This window comes from Sus scrofa, chromosome 13, assembly GCF_000003025.6.
Source record: "Sus scrofa isolate TJ Tabasco breed Duroc chromosome 13, Sscrofa11.1, whole genome shotgun sequence".
Classification (NCBI taxonomy): Eukaryota; Metazoa; Chordata; class Mammalia; order Artiodactyla; family Suidae; genus Sus; species Sus scrofa.
In genome coordinates this window covers 177897244-177912409 of record NC_010455.5, presented here as the reverse complement: position 1 = coordinate 177912409, position 15166 = coordinate 177897244, and the positions used below count along the sequence as shown (strand labels likewise).

At 36.1% G+C, this 15166-nt stretch overlaps 1 protein-coding gene across 25 annotated transcripts in view; it reads left to right on the top strand.

Annotated features, from left to right (window-relative positions):
• Positions 1 to 15166, top strand: part of ROBO2 (roundabout guidance receptor 2) — a 1674316-nt gene that overhangs the window by 1127618 nt on the left and 531532 nt on the right. For all 25 annotated transcript variants that reach the window (XM_021071393.1, XM_021071387.1, XM_021071400.1 and 22 more), the window contains one exon: positions 10567 to 10893. In XM_021071393.1, coding sequence (XP_020927052.1) covers positions 10567 to 10893 — 327 coding nt within the window. The remainder of the gene's footprint in view (positions 1 to 10566; positions 10894 to 15166) is intronic.

Genomic DNA, 15166 nt, shown 5'->3' with positions numbered 1-15166 from the left:
TAATGAACATACGTATGTATGTATGACTGGGTCACTTTGCTGTACAGTAGGAATTGATAGAACATTGTACATCAACTATAATGGAAAAAATAAAAATCATTAAAAAATCCTGGAAATATTATTAAAAGACAAATAAGAAAAAAATGAATTTATGTAATTCATTGCCAAGTGAGGACATTTCCTGAAAGAGTTTCAGTAAGGTTCAAATGGATAAAATAATCTTTAGGTTTTCCAGACATTAGCTTTCTCGCCAAGTCTTATCTCATCGTAGGACCCCTAGGGGAAAAAAGTTTCTATTATCCCTTTTCTTTCTCACAAGGGAATTACGCTGGAACTTAGTCATCATGAAGAATTCAGAGAGAGAAAAGTTTTAAGGACAGACTTGATGGAGTGATTAACTCCATTTTATGACAAACTACGTTAGTTCACTAATCAGTGTGGACAGCATTTGTAGTGGCACTGAGATATATTTCTTTCTGAGGAGAAAATTTTGAATAGGATTTATTTTGGTAAAATAGAAAGCAGTAACAGCTTTAAATCCTTTAGAAATCTAGTGTAAAGTGATCGGCCTAGTCTTGCTAAAATTTAGCATGCAGAAAAACATTAATACAAAAATGATCTCAGAAAAGAAATGCTGGGAGTTCCCGTCGTGGCGCAGTGGTTAACGAATCCGACTAGGAACCATGAGGTTGCGGGTTCGGTCCCTGCCCTTGCTCAGTGGGTTAACGATCCGGCGTTGCCGTGAGCTGTGGTGTAGGTTGCAGACGCAGCTCGGATCCCGCGTTGCTGTGGCTCTGGCGTAGGCCGGTGGCTACAGCTCCGATTCAACCCTTAGCCTGGGAACCTCCATATGCCGCGGGAGCAGCCAAAGAAATAGCAACAATAACAACAACAACAAGAACAACAAAAAAGGCAAAAGACAAAAAAAAAAAAAGAAAAGAAAAGAAACGCTCTTGTCAATGTGATTTGTTTTAAGGGGTACATTTATATATATACATATATATAAAATGATTTTTATTTTTTCTTTATAGCTGGTTTATAGTGTTCTGTCAATTTTCTACTGTACAGCATGGTGACCCATTTACATATTCATGTATACATTCTTTTTTCTCACATTATCATGTTCCATCATAAGTGACCAGACATAGTTCCCAGTACTACACAGCAAGATCTCATTACTAATCCATTCCAAAGGCAATAGTCTGCATCTGTTAACCCCAGACTCCCCAACCACCCCACTACCTTCCCCTCCCCCTTGGCAACCACAAGTCTGTTGTCCAAGTCCATGATTGTCTTTTCTGTGGAAAGGTTCATTTGTGCCATGTATTAGATTCCTGATATAAGTGATATTATATGGTATTTGTCTTTCTCTTTCTGACTTACTTCACTCAGTATGAGAGTCTCTAATTCCATCCATGTTGCTGAAAATGGCATTATTTTGTTCTTTTTTAATGGCTGAGTAGTATTCCATTGTGTATATATACCACATCTTCCTAATCCAGTTGTCTGTGAATGGACATTTGGGTTGTTTCCACATCTTGGCTATTGTGAATAGCGCAGCAATGAACATGCGGATGCATGTGTCTTTTTCAAGGAACATTTTGTCCGGATATATGCCCAAGAGTGGGATTGCTGGGTCATATGGTAGTTCTATGTATAGTTTTCTAAGGTACCTCTGTACTGTTCTCCATAGTGGTTGTACCAGCTTACATTCTCACCAACAGTGCAGGAGGGTTCCCTTTTCTCCACACCCCCTCCAGCATTTGTTATTTGTGGACTTATTAATGATGGCCATTCTGACTGGTGTGAGGTGGTATCTCGTGGTAGTTTGGATTTGCATTTCTCTAATAATCAGGGATGTTGAGCATTGTTTCATGTGCTTGTTGGCCATCTGTACATCTTCCTTGGAGAAATGTCTCTTCAGGTCTTTTGCCCATTTTTCCTTTGGGTTGTTGGCTTTTTTCTATTGAGTTGTATACGTTGCTTGTATATTCTAGAGATTAAGCCCTTATCAGTTGCATCATTTGAAACTATTTTCCCCCCTTCTGTAAGTTGTCTTTTTATTTTCTTTTTGGTTTCCTTCACTGTGCAAACGTTTGTCAGTTTGATTAGGTCCCATTGGTTTATTTTTGCTTTTATTTCTGTTGCTTTGAGAGACCGACTTGAGAAAACATTTCTAAGGTTGATGTCAGAGAATGTTTTGCCTATGTTCTCTTCCAGGGGTTTGATGGTGCCTTGTCTTATATTTAAGTCTTTCAGCCATTTTGAATTTTATTTTCGTGCATGGCGTGAGGGTATGTTCTAGTTTCATTGATTTGCATGCAGCTGCCCAGATTTCCCAGCAATTCTTGCTGAATAGACTGTCTTTTTCCCATTTTATGTTCTTGCCTCCTTTGCCAAAGATTAATTGACCATAGGTGTCTGGGTTTATTTTGGGTTCTCTATTCTGGTCTATTGGTCTGTATGTCTGTTTTGGTATTAAGGGGTACATTTTGGAAAGAATATTTTAATTGTTTATACAAGTGAAAAATAGGATATACTGGTGCTTAGTACATATCCTGGTGATCTATATATTTGATTTCTTTTCATCATCTAAACCAACTAGTGAGACATTGGTGTTAATTTGTACCTGACCAAAAGCAAGGCATAAATATTTGCTAGTCAACAACCCATTCCTTTATTCTTACCACACTGCCTCCTTTCTTGTGATGGGTCATCCAGCCTTCACTTTTTCTAATTGTACTACGTACCTCAAAACCTAGGGAAGGAAAAGACACACACACACACACACACACACACACACACACACACACACACACACACAAAGGGAGTTCCCATCATGGCTCAGTGGTTAACAAATCCAACTAGGAACCATGAGTTTGCAGGTTTGATCCTTGGCCTCGCTCAGTGGGTTAAGGATCCAGCATTGTCGTGAGCTGTGGTGTAGGTCACAGACGTTGCTCGGATCTGGTGTTGCTGTGGCTCTGGCGTAGGCCAGCAGCCACAGCTCTGATTAGACCCCTAGCCTGGGAACCTCCATATGCCATTGGTGTGGCCCTAGAAAAGACGAAAAAATAAAAAACCAAAACCTAGTGAAGGGTAACTTCAGGGAAGGAAAAGTATCTCTAGTCAGAAAGTATCTCTAGCCTAGTCAGAAAGTGATGTCCAGACTTGCTATTATTAGCTGCAAGCAAAGTTAGGCTTGCTAGCTTTATTTTACTAGTTTTTTTTTTTTTTTGGAAAATATTTTGTTAATACAGACGTACTTATTATGAACCCAGAAGCAATATTATGTATTTTTTTAAGAAAAAGAGGAATGGATGAGGTGCAGAAATTTTGCTGGAGGAAATGTATTTACCAAGCATTTGTCCTGCCCTTTGAAAAATTCAGAAAAGTTTGAAATGTGTTGTTTAGCTTAACTAGATATGGTTATCTGGTGTATATGAATAAAAAGTAAAGCTTAGTGCAACGAAATTTTATATTCCAACTGCATAATGAGGCAGAAGCAATTTAATTCTAAATACAGGATGTAAAATCAACAGGTGTTCTTCTAGATGCTTTATCCTCCTTTATTATATCGTGTAATTGAAATCCCTTCTGAAAACAACAATTCTGTAGCACTCACTGCAAATGTGTGGTTATTGACTAAATAAAACTAAATTTAAATATATTCATGAATTATGATTTCATTTATACTTCACTTCCAATTCTTTAAAATTTAAAGAGCTAATAAACCATTCAATTTGTTTTTATTAAATATTTTACTAAAATCATTACAACGTCATTGCTTGAGACCCTCTGACAAGCAGCAATAATCCATTATGTAAATTTGGGTGCTTTAGAACATTATTCAAAGATGCATCTTTGTTTAGCTGGCTAATTTCATATTTCTGTGGAGTGCTTTATCTAGCAAGGTCTAAGTGCGTGCCCTTGTTGTAGGCGTGCTATCATGGTAGTTTCTTAGACCCTCCCACTTGTAACTTCTGAGGCATTCTGTTCACCGTGGAGACTAAGAATCTGCCACAGGTGGTTTCAGTGCAGGTAGTCTGAGAATCACATTTTGAAAAACAAGGAAGGGAGTGCTTGTCGTGGCTTAGTGGAAATGAACCCGACTAGTATCCATGAGGATGCAGCTTCAATCCCTGACCTTGCTCAGTGGGTTAAGGATCTGGCGTTGCCATGAGCTGTGGTGTAGGTCGCAGAAGCCAAGAAAAACAAGAAATATTTTTCTGATTCTATTATGACTAGAGGCATTGACTTGTTTTATTGAAATCGATTTTAGAAGGGGTTTGCAATTAGTTTTGTTGCAGTGTGCATTCTTCTTCTTCTTCTTCTTCTTTTTTTTTTTTTTGTCTTTTTTAAGGCTGCACCTGCGGCATATGGAGGTTCCCAGGCTAGGGGTCGAATCGGAGCTGTAGCCACTGGTCTACGCCACAGCCGCAGCCACAGTAATGTCCGATCTGAGGCACATCTGCGACCTACACCACAGCTCATGGCAACGCTGGATCCTTAACCCACTGAGTGAGGCCAGGGATCCAACCTGCATTCTCATGGATGCCAGTCAGATTCCTTTCCGACCTGAGCCATGGTCGGAACTTCTACAGTGTGCATTCTCTACTTGTGCGCATTTTTAACAAGTCTGGCACATTTTGGATGAAAGACTTGGAGTTTTAATTCTGCCGCTAGTAGCTATTCAATGATGGACAAGTCACTTGACTATTTAATAGCTTATTTTCTTGGACAATAAAAATAAATATCAGATGTTCATAGTACCGTGACTAATTTTCATTGTCTTTCTTTATAATAGCTAAGGACAGTTGAATAAAATATTTTAAATTGAAACTTGACTATTTTATTGCACAATTCATAACTGAAATATAAAGTGATGTCCAGACTTGCTATCATTAGCTGCAAGCAAAGCAAAGTTAGAATTGCAAATAGTAATTTGGATACTGTGCTTAGCCTATCTGATCAAATAGTAGTAATCCAGAATATGTCCTCTGACATGAGCAAAGTATTTTTTTCCCTTGCTGTTGAAAAATTTTTTTATCTGAAATCTGGAGAAAACACTTATGTGGTCCTTTATAAAAAGTGTAAATAACTAAAGTTATTAATGGAAAGTGCTGAGCAGGTGCTCTAGAGCAGGACTGGCAAACATTCTCTGTAAAGTATCAGGTGGTATCTTAAGCTTTGTAGACAATATGAAGTCTCTTTCTTCCTCCATCTTCTCCTTTCTTTCTTCTTCCTCCTTTTCTTCTTCCTCCTCTTCTTTTAACATGTTAAAAGCATTAAACCATCCTTAGCTCAAGGCCAAACTGAATTGTTTAGAGCAGTGCTTCTCAAACTTTGATGTGCATATGCATCGCCAGGCAATCTTGTTAAAATGCAGATTCTGATTCTGTAGGTCTGGGCTTTAACTGGGGATCCTGGATTTCTGATAGGCCCTTGGATATCAGAAGCTTTTAAGGTTAAACTGTTTCAGTGGTGCATGTGAGGAACAGCCCCCTCTACTGTTTGGTTTCAAATGATTTTGGCTGACAACTTGGCACCATTTTTGTTGTTGCTTGTATTTTTGAAGCAAATAATGGGTGTGTTTTGGTCCCAGTACTTTAGTGGTCCTTCATAATTTTAAGCCTCAGACCTCTTGGAAAATTTGATGAAATCTGTGGACACACTCGCCACTACTCCCTCCTGCCTACACAAGAATACCCATTTTTATAAACAGTTTTAAAGAATTTAGGGGCCTATCTAAGGCTTATCCATCTGAAGGGTCACTACTATGGTTGCATAATGCCTGAATTTAAGGGAGTTCAAAATGAATTTCCTCACTTTTATTAAATCTTAAAGTTTAGATTGCAGCTGTGTTTTTGCATATCTCCATTATCTATCTATCAATCATCTATCTATCTGGCTGGTATAGCCTCTTGACTTTATTTTATGCCCTATTGGCTAGTGCCAGCCTGATGATTATTGCATTTAAAACTTCAAATTATGAATGAGGAAAATAACGTATCATTAAGAGAAAACATGAACTGATACAATGCCTTGTATTACATTTATTCACAATGCCTTTACTTATGACTTTTTAAAAACTACTTCATTGAGATATAATTCATGTGCCACATATTTTACTCATTTAAAGCATACGAGGAGTTCCCGTTGTGGCTCAGTGGTTAACGAATCCGACTAGGAACCATGAGGTTGCGGGTTCGGTCCCTGCCCTTGCTCAATGGGTTAAGGATCCGGCGTTGCCTGAGCTGTGGTGTAGGTCGTAGACGCGGCTCAGATCCCACGTTGCTATGGCTCTGGCGTAGGCTGGTGGCTACAGCTCTGATTCGACCCCTAGCCTGGGAACCTCCATATGCCATGGGAGCAGCCCTAGAAAAGGCAAAAAGACAAAAACAAACAAACAAAACAAAAACAAACACAAAACATACAATGTAATAGTTTTCATTATTTTCCTGGGGTTGTCCAACCATCACCATAATCAATTTTAGAATATTTTCGTCAACCCCTAAATATTACCCAGTCTTTCTTCACACCTCACCTCCCTTCCGTACCCTGGACAACCACAAACCTCCTTTTAGTTTCTTTGGGTTTGCCTATTCTGGACATCTTATGGAAGTGGAATAATTTTGCGACTAGCTTTTTTCACTTAGTATGTTTTCAGGGTTCACTTACATTATAGTGTGTATCTGTATTTCATTTTTATTGCTGATTGATATTCTATTATGTGGATATATAACATTTATTTATACATTCATCAGTTAATAGACATTAGGGTTCTTAACACTTAAAAATATTATGAATAATGCTATGAATGTTATAGTACATTCATGTACAAATTTTAGCTGGACATGAGGTTTTATTTTTCTTGGTTTATGTACCAGGCAGTGAAATTGCTGGGTCATATATTAATTCCAATTTTTTTTGAGGAACTCCAGATAGTGTTCCAAAGTGGCTGTACCATTTTACATTCTCCCAGCAAAGTATGAGGCTCTCAATTTTTCAATATCCCAGACAATTCTCGTTATGTTACTTTTTTTTTTGTTTGTTTGTTTTGGTTTATTGCCATCCTAGTGGGTGTGTGAAATATATCTCCTTGTGGTTTTGATTTGCATTTGCCTAATAGCTAATGATGTTGAGCATCTTATATGCTTGCTGCTCTTTTGTCTTTTTTGGATAAATGTCTATTTAAACCCTTTGCCTATTTAAAAATTTGGTTATTTGTACTTCTATTGAGTAGTAAGAATTCTTCATTTATTCTAGATATAAATCCCTTTTCAGGTATGTGATTTACATTGTTTTTCTGATTCTATGGGGTTTTTGAAGTATTTTTTTCAAGAACAAATATATTTAAATTTGATGAAGTCCAATTTTATTTATTATTTCATTTGTTCCATGTAATTTTGGTGTCATATTCATGAAAGTTTTGACTAACTCAAGGTCATGAAAATTTGCTCCTATAATTTCTTTTAATGGTTTGATAATTTTACCTCATATTTAGATTGTAGGTATTCTTTTGAATTTTTTATGAGTGGAATAAAGGTACTAGAAGAATATCCACATGTGATAGCACTAGAATAGTTTACGTATGTTGTGGTGATAAATGATACTTTGAGTGCTTACTGAATGTGCAGGAGTCTAAATATCATTTTTGCTTCTATTTCTCTTATTAGTCTGTTATTTTATGTTTTAGTTAATAAGAGTTAGGGTTTTTCAGGTTCTGTTCAAGCCTTATCCAGGCCAACCATCTAATAATGTAGAGAACTGTTGATATAGAAAATAGCACTCTAAAAACATGGACAATTAACTTACTTAGTTTTAATAATAGAACAATTTTGGAGTTCCCGTCGTGGTGCAGTGGTTAACGAATCTGACTAGGAACCATGAGGGTGCAGGTTTGATCCCTGGCCTTGCTCAGTGGATTAAGGATCTGGTGTTTCCGTGAGCTGTTGTGTAGGTCACAGACACAGCTTGGATCCCGCATTGCTGTGTCTCTGGCATAGGCCGGCAGCTGCACCAAAATCACATGGAACAAATGAAATAATAAATAAATTGGACTTCATCAAATTTAAATATATTTGTTCTTGAAAAAAATACTTCAAAAACCCTATAGAATCAGAAAAACAATGTAAATCACATACCTGAAAAGGGACTTATATCTAGAATAAATGAAGAATTCTTACTACTCAATAGAAGTACAAATAACCAAATTTTTAAATAGGCAAAGGGTTTAAATAGACATTTATCCAAAAAAGACAAAAGAGCAGCAAGCATATAAGATGCTCAGCATCATTAGCTATCAGGCAAATGCAAATCAAAACCACAAGGAGATATATTTCACACACCCACCTGGATCCCTAAGCTGGGAACCTCCATATGCCATGGGAAGTGGCCCTAGAAAAGGCAAAAAGACAAAAAAAAATTAATAATAATAATAGAACTTTGGCATTAGAGAGAAGGTAGATGATTGCATATGAGAGATCAGAGCAAAACAAGGAAGATATCTAAACAAGATGATTGTGGCTTACCGTACCCTGAAAAGTAACATAGACCTCTTGGTGCATTTTAAAATCAGTTTCTATGGCTAGGTGTGCAAACGTTTACATTTAGGAATGTGTCACTGAGTTGCAAGCTATTATTCGTTAATAATAGATAAATACTTGAAGATCATATTTAATTATTACTTTTAAAAATCTTTCTTTTTATATTCTGTAATAATAGAATTCCTCTATCCTTCGTTTTCCTCATTTATGGTAGGGCCTCAGTCCGTAACAGTAACATTCTTTATTATTGTGATGCAGGATGTGATTTCCTGTCTATATTTGAATACTTTGGGTCTTTTTAGTTCGTCTTCTTTCTTTCTTAAATCTGACCTGTGTACCGTGAATTACTCTTGCTTTAGGAACCTAGCACTTGTACAATTTCCTTCTTGGATCTGATGAGGTAACAAATGATAATCGGCAGCCTTTAAAAGTTAATCTTCTTCAGAAAAGAAATTAAATTTCATTTGTTAAAATATGAATTTGAAATTAATATCAAAAGTAAGCTGGAATATATAACATTGGTGAGTAAATATTACTTCTGTTTATTGAGTAGAAATGTACTAATATTAGGTGATTGGAAAATTTTGAGTTAACTTTTAAAAGCTCGTATCTAGATTATCATTATGTATCCAGACAGGGTTCTTTCAGCATCTCCTTTAGAATTATTTGCAGCAGTGGTAGGGTTTTTCCACAAATAATGGTGTCTGGCACTTTATAAATTAAAATATTCAACACAATGCATTATGAAAAATTTGTCTTAAAATACCACACAAATCCTTCTACTTCTTAGTGGCTCCACTTCCACTACAGTCACAAGAAAGTTGTTACTTTTCACTCTTCCTTACTGTGTAGAATACAAAATTCTGTCAAGTGTTTATTTTATGATAGACCTTCTGTCTTCTTCTGTTTTTCTACCTTAAGTGTTGCTTTTCAAGGTCAGGTTCCTGTTATTCTCTGGGATATTGAAGTAACTTTCACCTGTCTTTGCCTCCATTGTCATCTTTTATGTTGCAGACCAAAAGAATCTTTCTAATACACAGATGTCATGCCATGTCACTGCCCCCTCAAAATCAGTTAGCCGTATAGAATAAAAGTACACTCCCTAGCATGATATTTTAAGCCCTTTTTTGTCTCTGGATGTAAGATTGCCTTTCATCCTCAGCTGCCACATTAAATTTCTCCCTGGTTATGAGATGTGTTATGCATGTACTGTTATTTCTCTGTCCTTTTGCTCATGCTGTTTCTTCAGTCTGAATGTCGTTCTCCTTCAGTTGACATATTATTTTCATTCTTTACAACTTAATTTAAATTCTGACTTTGAGGCTATGCTCTAGTTAGAGTTAACATTACTTTTCCTGATTTTTTTCCTGCAGTGCATTTCTTAGACCTCCATGTGGTACTTATTTTAACATAATGATTTGAGCTCCTCAGTCAGACATACTTGGGTTCAAATCTTGTCTTCTACTGCATATTTCCTTTATAGTTCTGGGCAATTTGTGTCATTAAGCTTCTTCCTCATCTAATAAATTGTGTTATTATTTGTACATAATGTTCAGGTTCCTTTTTGTGTTGACTCTGATACACAGTGCCAACATGATAAATGGTTTCTGTGTGTGTAGTCTAGGTACTTGCCCACTTGGGTTACTCCCCAGGTACATAGTAAGCACTTTAAGGACAGGAAATCAGCCTCACTCATCTTAGTACCCATTCTAACTTATTGGTTCCAAAAGAAAATTTCATGCTCCTTTTACTTCTGTCTGTCAGGACTCCTGGTACATGTTACCCCTGACTCATTAGAATTAACACATTAATGTATTGCTCTATCATCTTGTCCCACGAGGGCCTTGAGGTGGCTTATGAGATGGATAAAATACAAAGACCAAAGCAAAAATAAAATAGTAGTAAGTGCATTTGGAGTGATTGAATAGTTTAATTTCATCGACATGATCCTAAATGAAAGAAAAGTTATAGATGAGGAAATGTTAAAAGTTCGTCTTCATTCTGTCCCATTTCGTAGGATCTCGTCTTCGCCAGGAAGACTTCCCCCCGCGGATTGTGGAGCACCCTTCTGATGTCATTGTTTCCAAGGGAGAGCCTACCACTTTGAACTGTAAGGCTGAGGGCCGGCCAACACCCACCATTGAGTGGTACAAGGATGGTGAGCGGGTGGAGACTGACAAGGATGATCCCCGGTCCCACAGGATGCTTCTGCCCAGCGGATCCTTATTCTTCTTGCGCATTGTGCATGGGCGCAGAAGTAAACCTGATGAAGGAAGCTACGTGTGTGTTGCAAGGAACTACCTTGGGGAAGCTGTGAGTCGAAATGCATCTCTGGAAGTGGCATGTAAGTAAACGTAATGAATCTCATAAATGGCATGCACTTTTACTCTGCTTTATTTTTAGTACTCTTTGGTTCGTTCCCATAGATGCTTAATGCCTAAAGAATATCAGCATACTGCAGAATTTTATGCTGCCTTCTCCCAAGAAAGCTGTTCAAAATAATGTCAAGCCAAGGTGTTGCAGTAAACTTAGTTATATTGAAGCAGTGTAGGTATTATGTAATTATATTAAAGCAAGGTGGCGATCATGCTGGTCATATTTAAAATTTGAATTATTAATGAAAGATATAATCAAGTATTAAAGTTGGCAGTGTTAAATAAAAGCTTATGTGTAGCATGGCATAAATACAAGACATAAATTCAATATTTTACCTATTTCTGTTACTTATTTCTATGTAGCTATTTTATATATGTACACATACATATATATATTTCTAAATCTAATTTTTGTATGCAACTTTAAAAAGAATATACTCTCTAGGTTATATTAACTCCTTTACTTCCAGGCTAAATTCAGGAGTCATTACCCCAGATATGCAAGGGAGAATACACCAACAGTAACAGCAACTATACTTTGTTTTTTAATTAAAAATTCATCATAGAAGAAACTGATTTCTCTACTGGGACAAAATGTTCATATATAGCAATATCTTGTTCAGTTTTGGAAACCAGCAGTAGCTAAGGACTTGCCCCGCCTTTGCCATTTTAAAATTTATTTATTTATAAATCAGCACTAGTAAATCAGGATGTCAAGACTTTGCATGTATTTTGAACACTGACTCCATAACTTAATTTCTCTGAATGGTTTTCAAGAACAAATTTAAAAATACATTAGATTTGCTTCTGGTTTATAAGTGAGGATTTGGTGTCATCATTTGAACAACACCATATAATTTTGACATTATCTACTTCAAGGAAAGATTGTATCCGGAATTATTTGTGAATAAGGTGGCGGTAATTGGGCCTTAAAGAAGGTTGTGCTCTTTAACTTTCTGGTTGTACAAGTGGGTGTTCATAGGTAAGAGAACTGAAATATTTCAGGACACATGAGTCTTTCTCTATGGCTGGGGGCGGGTGCTGGATAAATAGTTCATGATCTTGTGTCTTCAGTTAACATTGATATTTATACTCACCATGTACATGGTACTTGTGTATATCTGTATTGAAATTCTCAACAGTGTATTAGTACCTTTACACATGAAAGTGTGTTTTAGTGAACAAAATTATACAACTTTTTATTCAGCTATCCCAGTACAAGCTTTTGTTCTTTAGCATCTAGTCCTTTGATTTATAGTTTATATCAGGAAATCTGGAACCCACTCCATGCTTGGAATGTGTTAAGTCCAGTAGAAAAAGACTGGAAAATCGTAAAACCCAAATTTATTGTGTAAAGTACTTTAAGATATAAGGATTAGAAACTTTGCTAGTAGTGCCACTTTGCACAAGTTGCTAGATAAAATTTCATTTTTAAACTTACTTCAGAAAGTAGTTAGATGAAGCACACTTTAGTGAGATTTGAAATGTACACTTTACAAAATGTCAAGAATGCAAATATTCCTAACTGCTCCATTTTTATTTTGAAATATATTATTTCTAGAACATTTCAAACATATTGGAATATTTCAATTCTACTGACTTTCTCCCCTCACCAGATCCCTTTATAGTAAATATAATAGGCATTATTCTTCCCTTTTATACATAAAATGAAACCCATGATGGTTAAGTGACAGAGATTCAAAACTATAAGTTAATGGGGAATTCAAGATCAGACCACGAATATTCTAATTATCAGCTTTAGAGAACTGTGCCATATTTAGAAAAATACTCAAATGAAATCTAGCCCATTTTATGTAAATAAAAATAAAGAACTTTTAATTTTTTTTTTTGTACTCATCAGCAGATACCTGGTTTTATTTTAGTTTTTTTTTAATTGAGGTCTAGTTGATATAAAATCCTATATAAATTTCAGATGTACAACGTAGTGATTTACAATTTTTAAAAGTTATATTCCATTTATAGTTACTATAAAATATCGGGCTCTGTTCTCTCTTGTACTATATATTCTTGTAGCTCATTTATTTTAAGGAAACAGCAATTTTTAATCCTTAACTAACTTTCTTCTCAATTACAGTTTATCTAAATTGGAGAGTGATTTTATTGTTGAACAACTATAAACTTATTTTTTTTTCTGAGACTTAGCTTTGTTTAAATTGCCCCCCAAACACATCTTGTACTTTTACTTAATCCAAAGGATTGCTCTCTTTCCTAATAGAATCATTAATAATGAATCAAAATGTTTTAGAAGGAAAATTTTAAACTATGATTTTTTTTTTCACATCATGTGGCTGTAGTATGTTTTTATTTGGAAATCGCTGAGTTTTGAAAAATGCTAAGAAATACTTCTGACCTAGAAAGGAAAACAAGAAGGCTTCTAAATTGGATTTAGCTGGTGAATAAAATTCTTTCTTCTAATGCCCTGTCAACAGTTCATGCCATTTGAGGCAACTCAAGATCAAATAATATCCATTTATAGGCTGCTCATCTCTTTCGCTTTAGCTCATCAGTCTTCTCCCTTTCCTTACATGTTTCATAAAATGTGTTAATATGGAAATGTGGGTCAAAGCATTATGATTTGTCAATACTGTTGGGAACCAAGATATTTTTATAAAATGATAGAAGAACTGCTGCAGGTCATATGCATATTTGACCTTCATATTTTAGGATACTTTGTGTAATTGCTCAGTTATGGCACATTGATTTCCTTATCTATTAATGGAAAGAATGGAAGCCTAATAACACTGTGTATTTGGAGACCTGCAGGTAGCTTGAAATGAGGTCGTTGGGCAGCATACAGTTGGAAAGATACACGTGTGCTGCATCATAAAATCTAGACTTTTTGTTATATAAAGAGAGAATCTTTGAAAGAAAATTGAAGTTTGGGTTAAAGGGATAATGACTGAAGCCAGAATGGAATTAAGATAAGCTGTCAAATTATTTGGAAGATTGAAACAAGAAAGTATTTTGAATTGCAGTTAGAACTTAAAAATCAAATCACTTTATGGGTGGTTTGGGGGATAGAAGGTGATTCCCAGATTTTTTTGGGTGGATTGACTAGATATATTGTGATACCTACCATCCACAGGGATGGCAAATAGAAGAGAAGTAATTCTAGTGGGAACAAGAGAATGAAGTCAGCTTAGGCTATATTGTTTGACATACCAGTGAAATAAAGTAAAAATACATCATGTTCTATTAAGGAAAGAGCTTCTGGAATTGAGAAGAGAGGTTTTTCCCAGATGGGGGTAGAAGCCACGGGAGTAGATGGATGTGGATGTGATTGCCCAGGCAAACTGTGTGTAGGGAGAGGTTAATAAGGGCTGAGGTCCCTCCCATAGTTTGGAACATCAGTATTTAATGGTGGACAAAGGAAAGAAGGCTGGGTCAGGAGGTTCAGAGGAGTTATTGGAGTGATAGGATATAGAAAGTGAAGTTAACAAGAAAAATAAGGAAATAATTTTAGGACAGAAAAAGTGGTTGGCAGTGAAAATGCCACATGGAGCTCTAATAAAAATTATCTGTGGGCTCTAGGGATGGAAAGAGAGCAAAGTAACGGAAGAATGAGTAGGTAGTGGAGTTGGAGTGGTAAATGCTGCCTCTTCTTTCAAAAATTCATTTATGAATTGGGTTTGAGGGAGTCAGAGTAGAGTATCCACCCTTTTGCCCTGCTGCCATTGAGGATGGGTTAGTTTGTTGTGGGGGCTGTGCTCTGCATTGTAGGATGTGTAGCGGCATCTCTGGCCTTTGCCCAGGTGATGCCAGTAGCACCCTTACAACCCAAGTTGTGACCGCTGAAACTGTCTCCAGGCTTGCCAAACATCCTGCGGGAGTTAAAAATCAGTTGATTATTGATTTAGGCATAGCTCGGAGTATCTAGATCGTTAAGAGTATATGGATAAGTAGCGAACAAACTTGTTACAACTTTTATTGTGAAACGATTATTGATTTAAAAAAATCCAGAATTTTTGATTCTGGTTCATCTTGTTTTTCATTTTAAATTTCAACAGTCTCACTTTCTGCTGTCATATGAAATGTGTACTTTTATTGATAATTTGTCTTGACTGATTGTATAGATATTAGCCTGTTTTTTATCATACATTTTTTTAAAATTATGTTCTTTAGTTTTATGTAATGGAACAATGTAATGGAGGAAGAAAATCTGGGCCAATCATTGCAATGGTGATTTGAATCACTTACCACGTTTTTGCATTTTTCCCTTCT